Here is a 21,124-nt window from a genome sequence, read left to right as displayed (position 1 = left end):
GATTATCGTTCATTTGTTGATAGATAGTTAACCTTAACATATGAAGTCCCAAATTTGTTGTCAAGTTTTGAATTTAAGATGTAACTATGTTTAAATGAAGTGGTCACGGAATGCATTTAATATCCCATCGGTGTCATTTATTAATTTTCTAACGTGGTTTAAGATAATCAGATGTCGTAGATTGGTCTTTTGGTTCACACAGCGATTTATAATTGTCCTTAAATTGGCGTATTTGATTAAAAGTTAGTTATCTTTGATAAATATGAGAATTACATAAAATTTGTACTGATTTTATTTTGTTCACAAGCAACATCCACTGACGCCAATATTTTTAACCCTATAGTGTTATTTGCTCAGTTCTATTGGCATAATTTCCAATGAAAACACTTAAGATGATTTAAAACACTCTTTGTATTAAGGTGCAGCTCATCCAAATCAGGCGTCAATATTCTGGTCACGGAAAATAAAACGAGTTTTACGTCCCATTTCAAAAACGTGTTTATTACATTCCGGCCGTTCTTCCAAACATGTAACCCCGATAACCAATAAAGCTGTTCTTAATTCAAAGCATAATGACAATTTTGCTTATATATTATGTGTGGTATCATGTATCTGTAGAATGCTTTTACCTTTACAGAGTCAATATGGCGGTAACTATACGGGCATTTGTACAAAACTATATTGTGAAATTCCCAACACCAACATATATTATATAGGAGCACCGTTTGATGGAACAAGCTGCCCTGGCAACAGAGTAATTCATTTTTATTTACGTAATATGACAATTATTTATTTTAATTTTACTATTCCAAGACTTTTTTCCAAGCATTGGTACATGTACACTTTTTTGAGTTTAAATGTAAGTTGCTTGTTTTTTGTTTGTTTGGCTTACACTACATTATCATTGCTTCATTAAACCAAGATTGCATTATTTTGTATTTTTAACATTCACGCTGTTCCCACATTTGAATTTAAATGATTTCTTTCAGCAACTTCATTTATTCATTTCATTTACAGGTGTGTCACTCTGGACGCTGTGTACATGACGGAAGACTTAAAATTAAAAAACCCGGTGAGCAAATCCTACATAGTTCGCAAACTAAAATAGTTTATGTTACAATTGTGAAGGTTTATGAAATGAAATTCTAACCGACAATGATGGTCCTATGCATGGAAGTAAGAACCCAAGGAGAAAGAAAAGCCCTAAAGGTTCGCCATTGCGTTGACGTGCGTTGGAACCAAATAAGTTTGAAATCATCGTGCCGTGATGTAAAATACTCAAAGAACTTATTTACTTTCTTTAAAATTGCTAATATGATTGAGTTCGACAACGTGTATACCTTTATTACCCTAGGACACAATTACAGGTGTATTTTTTTTATCTCAATGCTGTTTGCTTGCAGATGATTGCCTTTTCGGTGATGCCCCACTTTATTATTGGAACAGTTCCTTATCCTGTGCGGACATGAAGAAACGGAATCCTTTCTATTGCTCTTATTTCTGGAACAGCTGCTGCGAAACATGCTCCAACAAGGGTAAACATGTTTTTTAATGGCAAGGTTTAAAGAATATATTGTCATCATCAACAACTACAACTAGTGCAACACAAATGACAACAACAACAACAACAACAACAACAACAACAACAATAACAATAACAATACAACAACAACAAAAATAACAACAACAAATCATTACCATTGTAATGATATAAATAAATATAAATCGGGAGCCGTACTCACTTCTTTAAAACTATTCGATTTGTTTTTATCAATATTCGCAACTCATTTCCAACGTTCAAAACATTGTGATAATGAATTAAGATTGCAGCACAGTTAGAAAAAATATAATATCATCAGCATATTTTGTACAAAAAAGATTAAACGAATCTATAATGATTTCATTTACACTTTTTACGTAAAAAACACACCCTAGAACATTTAAAACTCCGAACAAGAAAGGCAATACACATTTTGTCGTTGTACTCGTTATAATACATTCAAAGTTCCGACCCAAGAGTCTACAATATTTACTCTTGACTAAACTGATGAATACATAGCTTTAATGGTACCAAATATTTTCCGCATAATCCCTACTCAATAAATTTCTCAAGAGATTTTTCCTTACAACATAATCAAAGACATAAGTAAAATCGACAAACACCCAAAGCAGTCGCTTACCTTGATTACAAACATTATTTAATAAAACATAACGTACGAAAATAGTATCTTAAGAACTCATATTCCGCTACGCTCACTCCGCCTATTCTTAATCATTAAGAATTAACTTCATTTCATCTAACTATTACATAGTGCTCGGTATATTCAATACTTTGAACATATAACTAAATTAGTTTCTTTCATATTGCTCGAAAAAGTAAACAACGTTACCATATGACCTAAAACATGTAACTGGGCTCTTAACACGTCTTTACAAGTATTGCTCAAAAGCACTCATGTTACACTAGCATTCTGCACACCAGCAGATTGCTTAAGCCAAATACAAACACATGACATTCGCTTTAATCCTAACATTTATTTGCGCATTATAATTGTTAATTACATTATTTTTGCAGTCCCCCAAATTGGCGAATGTATAAAAAGCTGCGATGGTGTTCAAGATGGTGACTACAAGTCTTGTATAGGATGTAACGTTTACGCCTCGTGCTCCGGAGATGTACTCTACGATAACAGGCCTTGTCCAGGAACTCTTCAGTGGGATGACAACCTGAAGAGATGTGACTATAGTTCCACTACATGCTAGGTGGAAGGAATTGTGTATATGTAGGTCCATTATCTTATAAATGAAAGTAATCTAATATTGTATGATATGAATAAAGATAAACTTCATGATATAGCAAGGAAGAAATTGAATTATTGTGATTTGAATAAAATGAAATATACTTTTGCGCTACGATCCCTTACATACATGAACTGTATTTGAATAACGATACACTTCATGCTAGAATTGGTGGATGTTAATGTAAGTCCATATCCTTATAAATAAAAGTAAACCAAACTCTTGTGACGTGAATACTCTACTTATTAAGTTGAAGACACTGAATATTTATTATGTCAATCTAGGAACACTTATATGGAATTATAAAGAATATGATATTTGAAATATACCGATACGCAAATTATTAGCTTAAAGAGAATGTTTGATTATATACGCCTAAATCCTTGTTTCAATGTCTTATTTATTGCTTATATTTGTGTGAACTGTTTAATCAAAAGTATGTGCTACTTTCTACATTGCTTTTATGTTAAAAGTGTATAACTGTGCGTGAACTTAAGACATATAAATGCACGTAATGCTAGTTATAGGGAGGGGGTGATTGTAAATGCAGGTCCACTACATGCTAATAAATTATGTAAGTGTAGGCCCATTACCTTATAAATGAAAGTAAACGAAACTTGTATGATATTGATTAAGATGCACTTTATGATTAGCATGAAAGAAATTGAAGTTATGTCAACTATTTACAAAATGAAATTAACACTTGCCCTACGAATAAAGATCCACTTGAAATAATATATAATATAAACCTATAATTCTGTTATTTTAATCAACTTTATACTAGAATTTTGTGTTGTAAACATGATCAACTTTTTGCCATAATTAGGTGATGCAAAGATACACTTCATGCTAGAGTTTTGTAATGTAGTTGTTTATATATGTCCATTTCCTTATGAATTTAAGTAAACCAAACTATTGTTACATGCATAATTTCTTATTAAATGAAGGGCGCGGGATATTTGTTATGTTCATTTAGACACACTTAATGTTAGATAGAAATATAAAGAATATGACATTGGAAATATACTGAACCGCTAACTATTAAATTTAAGAGAATGTGTGATAATATACGACTAAATCCATTAGATATAAATGTTTCAATGTCTTATTTATTGCTTGTATTTATGTAAGCTGTGTAATAAAAAGTATGCATGTGTTTCTTTCTACATTGGTTGTTTTTGTTGAAATTGTAAGACTCCATGTAAAGCTTAGATATATCAATGTACGTAATTTACTACAAAATAACGTGGTACTCTTTTCCAAGACATACTGTTTGTACTTATGACATCGTCCGTGTATATGAAAATATATCAGACAAACATTGTCGACTGGATAATCGTGGACATTTTGGCACACAACATTTACTGTTCTTTTCCCCCATAAACTATCCGTTAGGTTCAGAAGTTCAATCGACCCACTGGGAGTAATAAACACATTCTAAACATTGATGTTTAATTACATTTAACATCAGTTACTCGACATATATTACCCGACCAAAAGATACAATTGTTTCAAACACAGACATTTCTCGTCTGTTGTTTTACTTGCCTACTGTCATACAGATATAGAACTGCAAAATGCGATTAGCTGCATAATGAGGTTACTATTTTATTACGTTCACCGATCTATTTTTCTTTAAATGATATTTAAAAAAAAACAAATATATAAATCAAAGGTAAATAATACACATTTTGCTATATATTAAGATTTTACTTTAGATATTTTCCCGTTAAAATGACACTGTTTACAAAGATATTGATGTGTTTTTAGAATATTGAGTGTGACATTTTCACTGAGTAAATAAATAAAGGACAAACGCTGTCTCAGGAACGTGACAAATATTCGAGAAATGCCTCGTTGGGCGTATAGTAGTTTGGCCTATATGTAGATTTTTATATGACGACATGGGCCTTCGCTTTCGCAAGTTATTACTCAGAAACAGAAATGGATGGAGCAATGGATTCGATAACGGTACGCCGACCTAATAAGACCGGGGGAATAGTGAAAGAATACGCCCGGGTCCAGAGCTTATTTCAGTTTTACAGCGACCAAATTTCTAGCCAGCAAACGGCAAATAACACCATGAATGAAAGGGTGTGTCCTTATTAGGCGGTACTCAGAGCAATTTTTCCCATGCATAAGCTAATACAATTGTTACGATGAACACAAAGTTGTACTAAGGTGTTTATATGCAATTTAGGCCAACATCATCACGTCAACAAGGACGTTTATAATATCGTGAGTAAATTAGTTCTCTTTGTTTGGGTTATAAATATTTCATCACGTTATACATGTGTAATTTAAAATTCAAAGTTCTTTTTCCTACAGTTCATTGTGTGTATTATGGTTTTTTGAAATATGACATATATCTGCCAGATGAAATATCATTTACAATTCAACGAAGTAAGTCATCATCAGCTCTAACAAGAAATCCGGTGAAAGATGCTGTATCAGCATTGAAATGGTTTGCTGCTGATCCACCGCGTATTCGAACTGTGTCAGTTTGATTAAGTTTAAGAGTCGTTGATGACGACATAATGTATTCCCCATAGTCAGTTTTCAGATCATCGTAGGGATCAACGTGCATGAGTAAATTGCCATTCGTAAATTGAATAAAAGACCTCACAAAGTCCACTCCACTTTCTCTGCTTTTTGTCAAAGTTATGGCAAAGAAATAGATGCCCGGTATTCGGCAAGTAAAAACACCAGTGGATGTGTTATAATCTGATCCCTCGTTGAAAAACGTGGACTGGAATACCAGTGAGTCGGAACTGGTCTGTGCAAGGCTATTTGCAGCAAAGGCAGAAGTTCTTGCATCTGGAAACGAAGAAAATATCGGTTTGGCTGCGAAAGAATATTAAGATAATATGTACACTTGTATAATTCATAATGTTATAAAAGGTGACGCACACATAAATGTCAACAAAAGGTTTAAAAATATCGCCGGTGTGAATGCAGAACGAAATGCGGCTAAAATTGTTTTCTCAACACCGCGTTTTGTGATTTTGTGTGTTTACCCTTCTAAAAATCGAGAAGAAAAAGAAGAAGTGAATCAAGTTAGTGCAGTTTATTACAAAAGCTAATACGTTTAAATGGTCGTAACAGCACCAAAATAACTTTTATCGGACAATACGCGTGGTTAAAAATATATTACATGTAAAATACAATAGTAGTACACTTACGGTAATGTTCAGAGCAGGACGTTTTACATGCTTTGTACTTGATTGGCTCTCCTAAACACATGTTTGGCGACGCTCCAGTGACCCCGGTGCAGTTTCGACTACGCTGCATGAGACCATGTCCACATGTGTTGGAACAGGAGCTCCAAGAATTCCAGGTACTCCAAGCTGCAAAAAGTATTGTTTATGCACAACAAAAACAGAACAAGAAAACTGTCTATTAAGAAATATTCAATTTTGATGCCTGGGGACCCCATATAATGTTGCTATCAGTTAAGTCATTGCTTGCTGACAGTATAGCCTTGATAATTCGCGAATTTTCGCTCAGGCTAATTCCTCCCCGCAATGGGGAGGGTTATCGCATTCTGGCCATTTCACAGAAATCACAAAAAGACAGGAATCAGCCACTTTATTTTTATGACTTAAAACGACATTTAATTATGTAGGGGTTAATTATCTTCAAGCATTATCCTTCAACACATTTAAAGCTATAACCTGAACAAGAGGGTCCTGTGCAGATATTGTAGTTGAGTCCGTCTCCAAAGCAGTGGTTACCGTCCCTGGAGGGGTACGGACTGTCGCAGTAACGGTCCCTTCTACTCAGACCAACACCACACGTGACGCTGCATAAACCCCATTCACTCCAACCGCTCCAACCACCATGCACTGAATATTTATAGAAGGAATATCTTCTCTAGTTATGTTATGAAATTAAAGACATTTATTTTTTTTAACTTCACTGTCACTATAAACAAAATAAAACAGTATTTTTTCGTACATGCTTAATTTGACTAAGTAATGCATAAATAGAAAACTGTATTCGTTTTTGTTACTGGGTTTAAGATTATGACATTTTATGGACCGTGACATTTTTTTTTCTGCTCTCAGTAATGTACATTGTTTAAACTAATACTAGGACAGGTATTTATAGGTATAAATAATACAAAAAAAACACCGTACACTTTTCGCTGCATTTACAATTTGATTAACAAAGATTTTTTATCTACACCATACCAGGACAAGGGTTCAATATGCATGTAATTTGTTCAGTGTTCTTCCCTGAACAGTCGTCGCCGCCATTTTGTGGGGCGGGGCTTTCACACTGTCTACTGCGCGTGCGCGTTCCGTTACCACAAGTCACGTCACACGTGCTCCAAGAACCCCAAAAGCCCCATCCACCATCAACTGAAAGCAAAGTCAGTGAGCTTCGTGAAATCAACACTATTTACTTAATTCATATATATGATTAAACGTAAAAAAATCCTTTATTTCTATTAAAAAATACATGAAAAAGACACGAAAGGACGATATATCATGTTGGATTTAGATTTGATTTTGATTTTACTTGAGCGTCTAATTTTGACCAATGTGCTGCTTATGTAATTTCAAAAAGGTACTATTTTACAGCTTTGACAAAGAGAAAAGAGGGGGTAAAATGGGATAAAATGTCATTTCCAAGTACTGAATCGCCTACAATACCAAATGATGACGCACTTACCAACGTTACATAATCCGCAAAAACGTCTACATAAATGTTCCCCATTGTGTATGTCATGACACACATTGTAAGTTTGGTTTAGGACATCACAGTTTGGTTGAGCGTCCAGACAGACATCTGGAATAATATATTAAACTTAAACAGAAGCTTGTAAAATATTTTCCCTAGTTTCTATTACGAGTGACGTTAAAAATGAACATTCCTCGTACTACGCATAGTTTAAGTCGAACAATTTAAGTTTCACATGCCTCAAAAACACTTCATGGATCAAGCGATAATCGAAATATATATTGGATACTGGATTTATAGATGATATTGGGAGTATAGGTGAAAAAAAACAAAAAAAAACAGCAGCGATGAAAATAAGTTTATATTTTACCAAAGGTCATAGGAGAAATTGTTATAAACACTTCGGCAAATTTAAAAATAAGGCTTTTCCTCTATTTTTTGAAAGCACACGAACTTAAGAAGGTATTTCTAATATTCTCCACATCTCGGAGATTGGCAAACCATTATTTTCAGTAATTAATGTACTATTTTCATGCCGTTATTTACACCCAAATACATATTTCTGTACACGATATAGACAAAACCAGCCTTCAGATGGTAGCAGTGGTCTTAAGCTTGATCAAAATAAACTTAATGTAACTCTGTAAAAAACACAAATAGCTTCAAAATCCATATGAAATGTGTAAGTTAAACATAAATGTATTTGTTCAAACATGAATTACAGCAACACAATTAAATTGCACTTAAATAAAATGTACAGGCGTAGAACCGGTGGAGGAGAGGGAGTTGGTTGGTTAAAAGTATGGACAATACTCTCAGATATAGATTGACATGCTCCATCATTACTTTCCGGACCCCATATGGAAAACCTACCTCGAATTTAGCTAATAATGATATGGCTTGCACAATTTAAACTTTTAATATCTGGTTTTGCAATACACACAAATGTATAAAGTAAACCCGCTAATCGACTCTGTAGTGAAAAAACTTGAATTGCCTTCAAGTTACTTTCTACTCACTGTGAACTGAACCAACCCAACCCCTATCAATGTTGTCAGAGTCAATGTTGTCCAACCCATCACGATTCGAATGCTGTAAAATGCCTGAAGAAATATATATACTTACTTGGGATGGCTATTGTTCCATGGTTATCTAACAGGAACCCTTAAAGAATAAATCACACAGCTGTTTTGCATAGTCGGTATAAAGCCTCTATTAATAACCGAGTTCAATCAAATATTCAAACAGTTATCCTATATTTGTACAATACTTCTCAAGTAAATAGATGGGCTCCGAATATAATCATTGGAGGTTAAGCACGTAATTGCCAATCTCCTAAATTCAACGAGGGGATACAATTTGAATTCAGTTTTAAAATAATGAAAAACCTTACATTAGCTTGTTTACAAAACTATTTCAAAAAGATATATTTATTGCCTGTTAAATTGGCGCGATTGATCACAACATAGAAAGAGTCGCCCTTTCCTTAACAAGTCTCATTTTCACTGACGACGTCATATATATAAATAAAACGTATTGAATTTAAAGAAACAAACATGCACGAAATCTGGGCCCCGATTCAGTAACGTTTGTTAGTCTTCAGTTCGTAATTTCCAGGCGTATCCTCGTGTGTTGTCTTACACTGCGTTTCAATAAAAATATCGTGTAAGGACTTTTATCACATATATTATTCCCATATTTTCACGAAGGTACCTGGGCACACTTAAAGACCAATCATGTTTTAGTTATGTAAAATCATTTTTTTTTTCATTTACCAGAATGACTTCTCTTGAACCTGTTTGACATTTTGTAACCCCTAAAATGATTGAAAAGTGCATTTATCGTATTTTTTTGAACTGACATAACACATGTTGCCAGAAACAATGCACTACGTCTAGCAAGGTCACTTTTGCTTTACCAACTGTCGAGTTATACCCCGTGTTCGATTACCTCCCCCCATACACAAGAAAAACAGACGAGCGTTGACTTTCGCCTCGAGGTGTCCTTGTTTCGTAATGTCGCAAAAGCCAAAAAGAAATGACAACATTTAACGTTCTGTTGTCTTCGTTTTCCTGCGGGCACTATAACAAAAGTCTGTGAATAAAACAGAATAAAAACAACAAGTCGCCATGCGAGTACGACGACATTAACAACGGTTAACGTCATATCGCCATTTTGCTGCCATCAATACATTGCATATGATTTACATTTTTGTTATGTTTCCAACATATGCTCTCCGTTGTGCTACACAAACAGCTCACGTGGGCATAAAACAATACTTAGTAGCGAACATATTTCCTTTTTTAGAAAACAACCCTGAAAGCGTGCAGTCCATATTGACAAATACATGTTTCTTTCGTATTAAAGTTTCGAACAAACAACTGTTTACCTGAGGCCAATTCCAAAACCACTAGATACGTTGCAATAAACAAAATCATTGTCAAAAAGCTTTAGATTTCAAGTAACAAATAACACATATAGTTCAAATACACATAAAAATGCTTTCGAAATATAGCACATAATTTATATGTTTCCGTGAACAAGAGTACATCCTTTTTTAAATGATTGTCCCCGTTGCAAGTACTCAAAGTCAAATCTATATTTGAACGTTATTTTTATATTTTTCGTCATGTTTGTGTTACTAGGCATACAATACTTTTCTGCCGTATTTTATGACCCAGAGTCATCAAACCTATGTTTCGATCGTGATATTTATTTATCTTTTGATAAACATATTTTGATTTACATATTTTAACATGCCTTCGGCCGCTTACACACTTCTTAGGACATTAGGAATTTGATTGACAGGTACATTTTGAGTTCACCAATAAAACTGTCAACGTATTTATTGAGACATCTCTAGCAGTCCAATCTGCTTGACAGTCTTGTAATGTTGCCATTTTTTGATCTGTTTTCATCGAGAAACATAGATAAGTGAGGTTTATTTCCATTTGTCGGCTTTGGAAAGATAATCCAGCGATCTGGGTTCGATTCCCAGATGTGGAGGTTACTTTTTCACTGCGTGTTTTGCGAAAGTACTCTTCCTGAAACGTGTTTCTTTTCATTATAAGTATCTTCCATGGCCGAGAGTGTGAGATAGGTTCATTCCGACCCGAGCGTAGGGTGTTTAGCGGGAACGAAGTTGACCGCAAAACACCGTGCGCGAGGGTCGGGATGAACCTATCTTACACGAGCAGCTATGGTAGATGCTTTTTCTCCCACCTCAGTTAAACAAAATTAAGTAAAAATGTATTTTTTGCAGCAGCTCTTTTGTGCTTAGTGAAAATAATTGCGTATGGATATGTGATAAATCGTGGTTGTCATGGATATGCGCGCAGTGATTCAGATTAAGTTAATAGTCAGATCGTTCTTTAAATAGTTCTAAGAAGAGTGAAGCATTATTTCTTAAAAGGTGCGTGCAAACTATTTTATGGTGACAATTGAAGCGAGAAATAAGTGTTCTTAATATTGCCATAAGACAAGATTTCCATGATGCTACAGACGACAGTCTTCAACAAGGGAGGTAATTACAATGTTATGACCATTAAAAAGTAGTTCCATACGGGCCATACGGGCATTTTATCTTCGCCCGTGGGCAAGATAAGAATTTCTAGCATGGTTAAATTATTGGATCTACTTATCTTTTCTCTGTCTCTCTCTCTCCCACTTACCCTCCACGCCCCCTCTCTTTCCAGTACTCCTCCACGTCATCCTCTCTCTCTCTCTCTCTCTCTCTCTCTCTCTCTCCGTCTCCCCCCCTCTCTCTCTCTTTCTCTCTCTTTCTCTCTCCGACTCTCTCTCTCTCTCTCTCTCTCTCTCTCTCTCTCTCTCTCTCACTCACTCACTCTCTCTCTCTCTCTCTCTCTCTCTCTCTCTCTCTCTCTCACCGTCTCCCCCTCTCCCCCCTCTCTCTAAATATTGGAACCAGTAAAGTCGGTGTGAGAGGGAAGTACTGGGTAATTCGGTATACCAAAAACTTGTAAAATCCAGGAGAGCTGTCTCCCTTGTACCAGTGCATCACACCGGTAGGTAAAACTCCGTCCCAATTGAGTCCCAAGTACTGCTTTAAAGTTCAATCATCAAAATGATCATAAGTTTTACCAGTAAATTTCGAAACTGATCAAGGTTTCATTTTCAATTTTTTAATTGTGTTTTTAATAAAATTATATTTCCAATCAGATTTACATGAAAAAAGATTGCACCGTGTAAGCGTTACCATGTTGATACCATTACGTGTATGTTTATGATTTTATCCGAAAATTAATAGTCAATTTTGTATAGAAATACTCTGAATATGAGATTTAAATGATGCATATTACTATACAGCTATTAAATTGTGAATTTTATTGAAAAGGTCTTCATTATTTTAAATCATCCCTATTTGTTGATAAGTACATTTATAACCTTTCTTTTAAAACTATTGCATTTCGTATTTACTAAATTCTTTTAAAAGCAGTAACCCCAACATGTATTAATACAGATATGTTGACCATTCTGCAGCCATTTGTATAAAACTTTGTTAACTTGTCCACAGGCTATCTTTTGGCTAGTTGAGACTCATTAAAATGCACTAAACGCTATGATGGATAAGAAGTTATATCATAAGTTTATATAACAGTATCACCAAAAACTTAACCGGTTTTTGAACAATTCCCTGCTGTAGTACACCTTTGTTGTTGTGCGATGTGTCTCATTTCAAGTATGTTAAACAATAACATAGTGTCCTTAGACAGGATATTTGTTTTAATGTTTGACCACACTGTTTCCCCCTGTAGTTTCCATTGTATTATTGTCATCTATTCAAACGAATCTATATATGTACCTTACGTCGCAGCCTGTGCTTGTACTGGTCCTTCTGCGTCATTTTACATAAATTAGTGATGCATACGTGATAGTTCCCGGCAAAAAACGGTGCAAGGAACGTTCCTGGGGTTGCAATACCATTGCTGACAATGCACATATTCCATGATGCCAACAGACAGACTCAAGAATGTACTTACGTCGTCTTATTATCAAAATAAAGAAACGACATGGAAGAACGTTACAATTAACTTCAGGATATGGTGTCTAGCTGTTTTCTTCTGATACATTTGGGTTAAATAGCTAGTTTACTGCTTTAAGGCTACACCAATTTGACCTGATTTTATTGCAGTACGTCAAATAATCATAATCCCCGATATGTATAACAACAGCTCATTATTAAGAATGATTTTTTTTATAATTATACGTGTTTGCTAGAGAAGTATGTGTGCGGGATATCCCTTAGAATATAACGCGACAGAGTTAACATAATAAACTTTGCAATTATTGAATGTTGTTAAATAATATCCTTCAATTAAATTTCGTTTTCTATTATTCTCAGTGTTATCATATTGTGTTGCATTTGATTTCCCACGTATACATATCGTCGTATTTATAAAATCATAGCCTTCTTCGACCAGGGCAACTTATAGAACTACTCCTCTGAATATTAGGTTTGTAAACTAAAAAATGAGGCGCGCAGTAATACAGCTCATTGGCGGTGGCATCTAACAGCTTCAGCAACTTATGGAGAAACTAATCTGATTGGTGTATTTACAATACGAAGGAAAAGGTTCCTCAACTAAAGCTATTTGCGAAAAAACCCTGATTTTATGTATTAATGTGCTAAGCGTCTGTGATCAGCCGACAACAAACTGTCGTCAGGTTGTTCTATTCCACCATAAACTGTCAGGTTCAGAAGTTCAACAAACCAACTGGGAGTAATAAACACATCCTAAATCTTGATGTTGGATGGAGTAATTCAGTTTGGCATCGATTATAAGAAATATATTATCCGACCGATCAGAGATGTAAACAGAAACAGCTGTTTCGAATTCATGCATTGCTGGCCTGTTGCTTTACATGCTTGCTGCCGCATGCATATGGACTTGCATATACAATTAATCGTTCATTAAGGTACATTATTTTTACGTTTGCCGAAAAACGTGTGGGTTTTAAATAATTTTGACCATGTGTCAATCGTCATTATTTTTGTATTTAAAATGATTTCTTTCATGCTTTACGATGAAATATGGGGTTTTAACAGTGAAATAACAACAGTGAAAATATCAAATTGATATTTTCACTGCAAAATAAGGAGTGAAAATATCAACTTTCAGAACTACTTTTCGATTCCTTTGTTGTTACATGTACAGTACTTGCCTTGATCAAAACAGAACACTGGACTTAAGTAAATTATGTCAAAAAATGTTAAAAAAATAAAGAAATATTTTATAGATTGAAATAAATATATAATTGGAAATGAACAACTAACCCCTTATTACCGGTTATCCCATTTATCAAACATTTTACTGATCTTTGAAGCTGAATGTTCGAATATTTGCTTTCATACCAAACAAATTACAGACAAAAACAACTGTTCGAACATAAATAAATTTTTATATCATCGTTCAAATGTATTTTGAACTGTTAACCGTTGTAGTACGTAAATTGAGCTTCCTGGAGAATTCACACAACAATTTACAGATAGATCCGATATTTTTTACCCCACCCACACCTCAAAATGTGTCAACAAACTAGCGTGGCATTTACTCTTTATCTGGAAAACAAACATTTTAAAGCGAAACAGACTGGTCTCTGACAGTAAGATGACCGAATATTAACTTACTATAAAAACACGCGTACATGCAGTCTTAAACTAAGAAGAATGGTTAAAATCCAATGAGTATCCACATTTGTTTTGCTAACACATTTGACCTTCCAAATTTTCATTCTTAAAATCGCGGCGTAGTAATTTGATTATGTAGTCATGCCCATCTTAAAATGAAAAGTGTTTTCATTATATTTTGGAACATATTTGCACTAATAATACTTGATTGTTTACTGTTCATAAAACTTTGCTTCGGTGGTATGTAACCTTATGGTAAGATGTAAACAAAATATGCTTTGATAAAAATGTAACAATATGTAGTATCCAGCAGTGTGGTGAAAATGGATTTTAGTGCAAATCAATGAATTGGATGATCAAATAGGTAAATAAAATATATCATGACTTGTCACTTTGTTAAAATGCGAAACTTTAACATTGAAAAAACTGAGCGCTGAAAATTTTGAAAAGTATACTGTGAGAAAAAAATATGGCGACACAAACATTAATAAATGCAGATGTTGACCTTGATTTAAAGCGCAAACGCAGTGAAACCTCAAGCGTGAGCGAACTAGATACAAGTAGAACAAAAGGATTTGAAGCAGAGGGAACAACGAAGGAAAAACAAAAAAAGAAGAAATCCAAAAAAGCTGAGATAAATGAGGATTCTGACATGGCTGATATAAAAGAAATAATGAAACAGTGGAAGCAAATAAACACTAAATTAGAACGATTAGAAAGCAAAATTGAAAAGGCTGTACTAAAGGGTGATGGGACAATAAGAAGCAGCATTAAGGATCTTATGACTGAAATGAAGGAAGATCTTTTGAAGTCTGTTACCAACAGAATTGAGATTCTTGAAGGGAAATTGTTTGAAAAGGAAGAAAGTAGTGAAAAGCTTGCACAAAAAGTTACGGCGCTTGAAGAACAGCTAGAAAAGAATAAAGAAGAAACATTCAGAGTGAATAATCAGTTAGATTTCGAACGTGAGAAACACAGAAAATTTGAAAATGAAAGTGAACAATATAGTAGAATAAACAATATAATAATCAGAGGTTTACCAGACACGAATCCTAGGAAGACAGCAGAAGAAACACTTACAAAAGTACAACAATATTTACAGGATAAAGACATTATTGAGCTCAAGGCAAGTGATGTAGACATGGCACATAGACTGCCAAACAAGAAGTCACAAAACAGGGATGTGATTGTCAAACTAGTTTCAAGATTCAATAAAATGTGTATTATGCGAAACCGTAGAAATCTTCGGGGCACTGGGGTCTTTGTAAACGATGACTTGACACAGCTGAACTTGCACGTGCTAATGTGTGTTAAAAAGAAAATGATTGACGAAGTGAGTGAAGCATGGTTCAGTAGAGGAAAGATTTTCTACAAAAACTCAAATGACCAAGTTCATCTTGTCAAGTATGAAGACTATGACCATTGGATCGATTTACCTTGGCCTTCTCATAAATAAGAACAATGTTAACCCCAGTATGTTTCTTCACCGGCGGAACTTTTTATTACAAGTATAGATTACACCTTCACCTGTATAGTAACGAAATAACCTGATACAGTAAATATTTAATCCCTTTGTATGCTTTAAACTGTAGCAATAGTGATTGTATTTTATACATTGACACTTTGATACTTAAAATGCTAAGGGATTTGTAATGATGAACAAAATCCTGGTCTCTGTTACTGAGTGTTTGTTTACTGTCAATGAAAAAGTACATGCATTATCATCGGCTGAAAGTTTTTTTTTTTTAGGATTACAAATAGTGTTCTTTCTTTGTTACTTTTGAAAAACCAATGTTTATTTACTGCCTTTGAGCAATCCACCCCTTAATACTTATAGTAAATATACATATACTGTTTTTTTTACTTCCAATGGTTTTTCCTTTTATTATAAAAGGATAACAGTGAATTATAAAAAATTATTTGTAAAAGTATTTTTCATTTTTACACACACTATCCATGTCCTTTTATGCTTGACACTTTCAGGCTTTCAAATAGCAATTTCGGTCAAGCAAGGGTATATATGGATTAGATAAGCGCATTATTACACTGGGTGGAATTGCGCATTTAAAACAGTTTAAAATAAAAAGATAAAGTTTCAGATAAAGTTATACAATATAACATTTATAATGACAAAACAAAATCATTTGTGCATGGTGTAACTGCACTTTTAAAACAGTCTAGATAAAGAGTTATAAAATAATTATTTTTAATTTCAAAACAAAATCATTTGTGCATGGTTCATGTTAATTTGTTTTACAAACATATCATTTAGTTTGTCATGTGATATAGGCTTACCCAGTGTATTATTATATTGTATCTTAGTCATAATACACGTTTGTAAATTCTAGATGGATTTGTAATATAAGTAGTTCTCATATACTGAAAGTATTGTTAATGTTAATGGATACATCGTTCTACTACGTTGTATTTATCTTTTGATATCAGCACGATGTTAGGGTTTTCAGTTATCTTTTCCTTCTTGCTTCATGTTGGAAAGAATATGTCAACTTATTGAACAAAAACAAATAATACAATGTCATTCCAAAATCATTTACGCTTTTAGTTATTAGTATATCTTTCTTAACCTAGACTAACTAGCCTTTTCACTAGTTTGTTTTACCTCAAGTCAAGTTGTTGTTTCAATGTACTAAATAGCTTTATCCCTAAAGTATTATATACTAAAATGAAACTGACTACACACTCTTAGATTATACAATTGCATGACAGCTCTGCATTGTTCTCTGTTGTTTTTCTGCTTTTATTTTGTTTTAAACTTAGGCCGACTGCTTTTGAAATACAAATCGTGTATACTCAATAGCAAATTTGTCTAAAAACTTACAAAACCAACTACCTCAACAAGATCCATTTATCCACACTTCAAACATGTTATATGTCGTATCATATGTTATGCATACTACTCTCTTTCACTCTTCTTCCCACTACTCTTTATAGCACAATGTGGATGTGTTTTGTTTTTTACACGAACTATTTAGTACTGTAATGATTATAAAAATATGCACATTTAATGTTAAGGGGCTAGCAGCTAGAACAAAACGTAATGATGTCCTAAATTGGTTAATATCTCAAAAATATTCAATATGCTTGTTACAAGAAAGACATTACTCCAATGCCGACAATAAATACAAATGGGGGGAAATGTGGAACGGTGAACTTTTCTTAAGTGGAGATAGCACAAATAGCAAAGGGGTTGGTATTTTTTTAAATTCTAATTTGTCCCATAGTTACATAGATTATAAAGAAATAATAACAGGTCGTTTACAAATGTTATCACTGAAGATATGCAGCCTAGATATCGTTATAATAAATATATATGCGCCAAATACTGACGATACAGATTTTTTGCATCATATAGAAAAACTGCTGGAAGAAAATTCGGATAAAACAGTACTAATAGGTGGTGATTTTAATACAATTCTCGACTTTAAATATGATAAACTAAATGGTTGTCAGAACACACATATCAAATGTTCAAATAAATTAAAACAAATAATGAACGCTTACGATTTAGAAGATATTTGGCGTGTCTTAAACCCCTACAAGAAAATGTTTACATGGCATTCAAATACAAAGCCACCAATATTCTGTAGATTAGACTATTTCTTGTCATCATCAGAGCTAACAAACATCACTTCAACTTGCGAAATAAAACCTGGTTTTAAATCAGATCATTCAATTGTAACATTAGCCTTAAATGAAGTTCAAGATAACCGCGGACCAGGCTATTTCAAAATCAACAATTCATTATTAACAGATGAAATTTATATAAGTAAAATTCGGCAATCAATTATTGAAATTGTAGAATGTAACAGAAATTCGAACCCTAATACACTCTGGGAGGTTATTAAAGGAAGAATCAGGGACGATTCTATAAAATATTCAGTCTTTAAAAGAAATAATGATTTAAAAGAAGAAAACAAAATATTGCAGAATATACGAAATATAGAAACCGACCTTCATAGTTCACAAACAAATGAAAATCTAGATAAATTAAACAAAGAAAAAGAAAACTTAAACAAACTTAACGAAGAAAAGATAAAAGGGATATTAATTAGATCAAAAGCCGAATGGATCGAAGGGTTTGAAAAAAATACTAAATATTTTGCAAATTTAGAGAAAAAACGATCACTACAAAAAACATTCAACCAGCTAAACATTAATGGCAATCTTGTATCAGATAATAATCTAGTTCTAGCTCATGCAAAATCATTTTATGAATCGCTTTATAAGAAGGATGACTATATAGAATATCCAGAAAATACCCCCTTCTTTCAAAATGAGAATAACTGTCTTTCAAATGAAGATCATAGGCAGGCAGATCTTACTGAATATGAATGTTTTAACGCTTTAAACGCAATGAAAAATAACAAAAGTCCCGGGTCGGATGGTCTGACAGCGGAATTTTATAAAACTTTCTGGAACGAAATAAAAAAATACTTAGTTAAGTCTTTAAATTATTCATTAGAAATTGGAAGTTTGACAGAATTGCAAAAACAAAGTATTATCACCCTTCTTCCGAAAAAAGATAAAGATATAACTCAAATAAACAATTGGAGACCAATTTCGCTTCTTAATATAGATTATAAAATAGCTTCAAAGTCAATTGCCAATAGAGTAAAACCATTCTTACAGAAGATTATAAGTTGTGATCAGACAGGTTTTATCAAGGGGAGATATATTGGGGAAAATGTCAGAATTCTTCAAGAGGTAATTGATTTTACAAATGAAAATGATAATGAAGGTTTGATATTCTTTTCTGATTTTAATAAAGCCTTTGATAGCCTCGATCACAATTTCCTAACAAAATGCCTTAAAAAGTTCAATATAATAAAATGGGTTCAACTATTTTATTCAGATGCCAAAGGTTGTGTTACGAATAACGGTTTTTTATCCGAGTTCTTTAATATACGTAAAGGTGTGAGACAAGGATGCCCTCTTTCCCCGTATTTATTCATTTGTTGCATCGAACTATTGTCTATTGAAATCAGTAAAAATGAGAATATCAAAGGTATAAAAGTAAACAATATTGACCTAAAACAAACCCTATTTGCGGACGATGCTAGTTTCATTTTAGATGGATCAAAAAAATCCTTCGACACTCTTATTAAAACTTTAGAAAATTATGGAAGTATATCAGGATTAACTCTAAACAAATCAAAGTGCTCAATTTTAAGGCTAGGATCACTGAAAGATAACAAAACAAGATTCTGCGACAGCAATTTCGAATGTAACATGAACACAGCGCAGGCACTAGGAATTATATTCAGTAACAATTCAAAAGTCATAAATGATTTGAATTTCAAAGATAAAATGCTAAAATTCGAAGCCTGTTTAGAAAAATGGAAAAAATGGAATCTTTCGCTTTTAGGAAAAATAACAGTTCTGAAAACGTTTGCAATTCCAAAGTTATTGTACCCATTAACAGTACTTGAATCACCCTCACACACATTTTTAAATGATATTAAACAAAAAATGTTTAAATATTTATGGGACAATAAACCTGATAAAGTTTCAAGAAATCAGATTATACAAAGTTATGAAAATGGAGGTTTAAAAATGCTAGACATATTAAAATTCGAATGTGCAATAAAATCAAGCTGGGTTAAACGAATGCTGTTTCAAAAAGATTCAAAATGGGTTAAAATATTTGAAAATATGATGGTTAGATTTGGAAAAGATTTTATTTTCAAATGTAATCTAGACCCGAATAAAATTGATAGGCTTGAAATAAAATCGAAATTTCTTCGTGATATAATTAAATCATGGGCAAGTGTAACATTTAGAAAAGAAGTAAACATTATAGCAAAAGAAATTATTTGGAACAATAGTTACATTAGACAACAAAACGATGACACATTTTTCTATAAGAACTGGTACAGCAAAGGTGTACTATACATTGGGCATCTGTATAACTTTCAACAAAAACAGTTTTACAATTTTGAGGATCTACACAGACTATACGATATTAACCAACATGATTACATGAAATATTACACGCTTTTGAAGTGTATTCCTCAAAATTGGAAATCAAAAGTAAAATTAGAGGAAATGAATTATAATGTACCTACGTTTTTTTTTAAATAAGGTGACTGAAAATACTAAAATATGCAAGCTGGTATACCAGAAACTTATTTTAAACCAAAAACCAGTGCAAAATGCGAAAGAAGGAATATGGGAGGCAGAACTAAGCGTAAATGATCTAAATTGGAAAAATATTTATACCCTATCATTCAAACTTTGCATTGATACCAAATTAAGAGCATTTCAGTACAAATTTCTTCTTAGAATACTGCCTGATAATAGTAAACTTTATCGATACAATATTAGTTCTTGCAGTCTATGTGATTTTTGCTCAATGTATATAGATTCGAATAAACATATGTTTTGGGAATGCCATTCCACCCAAATATTCTGGAACAAAATAACACGCTTTCTTATAAGCATATTTGAGGTTGATATTTCGACAATAAACTACAGTGAGGTCACTTTCTGTAACTTTAAGTCTTTAAATGGAAATTATGAATATGCAATTAACTTCGTTATACTTCTTGCAAAATACTTTATCTTTAAATCAAAGTGTGAAGGAAGTACGCCTATCTTCGAGGCTTTTGTTCCATATTTTTCAAAGAGACTGCAATCTGAAAAGATAATAGCTATGGCCAAAAATAAATTGCATGCTTTTCTTGGTAGATGGATCCTAGTACTTAACAAGCTTAATTCTTGAATACCACAAGTTTACACCAATGTAAGAATGTAAATTTCATCCACATTGCTTTCTTGCTTTCTTCTATCTAACATTTCTTACTTTCTTAACTAACACCCAAAAAACAGAAAAAAACACAATATTTTCTTCATGATTGAATTTGGAACACGACTTTTGTATACTTTATGAATATATGTATGATGTACATGTATATTTGAGAAAATAAAATTGAAAAAAAAAAAACAAAAAAAAACAAAAAACTTTGCAAT

The 21,124-nt window shown here is 33.1% G+C and overlaps 1 protein-coding gene across 1 annotated transcript; it reads right to left on the bottom strand.

The window, feature by feature from the left end:
- Positions 1–5,103: 5,103 nt before the first annotated feature.
- LOC128209569 (coadhesin-like) lies at positions 5,104–9,984 on the bottom strand. The gene is made up of 7 exons (XM_052913652.1): positions 9,875–9,984; positions 8,611–8,649; positions 7,477–7,593; positions 6,993–7,163; positions 6,474–6,644; positions 5,982–6,146; positions 5,104–5,616 (listed from the first exon to the last, which is right to left on the bottom strand). Exons 1-7 carry the CDS (start codon positions 9,921–9,923, stop codon positions 5,195–5,197), a joined length of 1,134 nt encoding a protein of 377 aa, XP_052769612.1. The 5' UTR covers positions 9,924–9,984; the 3' UTR covers positions 5,104–5,194.
- Positions 9,985–21,124: the final 11,140 nt, after the last annotated feature.

The sequence above is a fragment of the Mya arenaria genome, chromosome 11, assembly GCF_026914265.1.
Source record: "Mya arenaria isolate MELC-2E11 chromosome 11, ASM2691426v1".
Classification (NCBI taxonomy): domain Eukaryota; kingdom Metazoa; phylum Mollusca; class Bivalvia; order Myida; family Myidae; genus Mya; species Mya arenaria.
This window is presented reverse-complemented; position numbering and strand designations above follow the sequence as displayed.

What these genes read in the sequence shown, in the direction of transcription:
- LOC128209569 (XM_052913652.1), bottom strand. Translation starts at nt 9,923, where the DNA reads ATGATTTTGTTTATTGCAACGTATCTAGTGGTTTTGGAATTGGCCTCA. An exon ending in TTGCGGATTATGTAACGTTG is followed by an intron (nt 7,164 to 7,476) that starts GTAAGTGCGTCA and finishes CTTTGCTTTCAG; the next exon opens with TTGATGGTGGATGGGGCTTT. An exon ending in CACAGGACCCTCTTGTTCAG is followed by an intron (nt 6,147 to 6,473) that starts GTTATAGCTTTA and finishes TACTTTTTGCAG; the next exon opens with CTTGGAGTACCTGGAATTCT.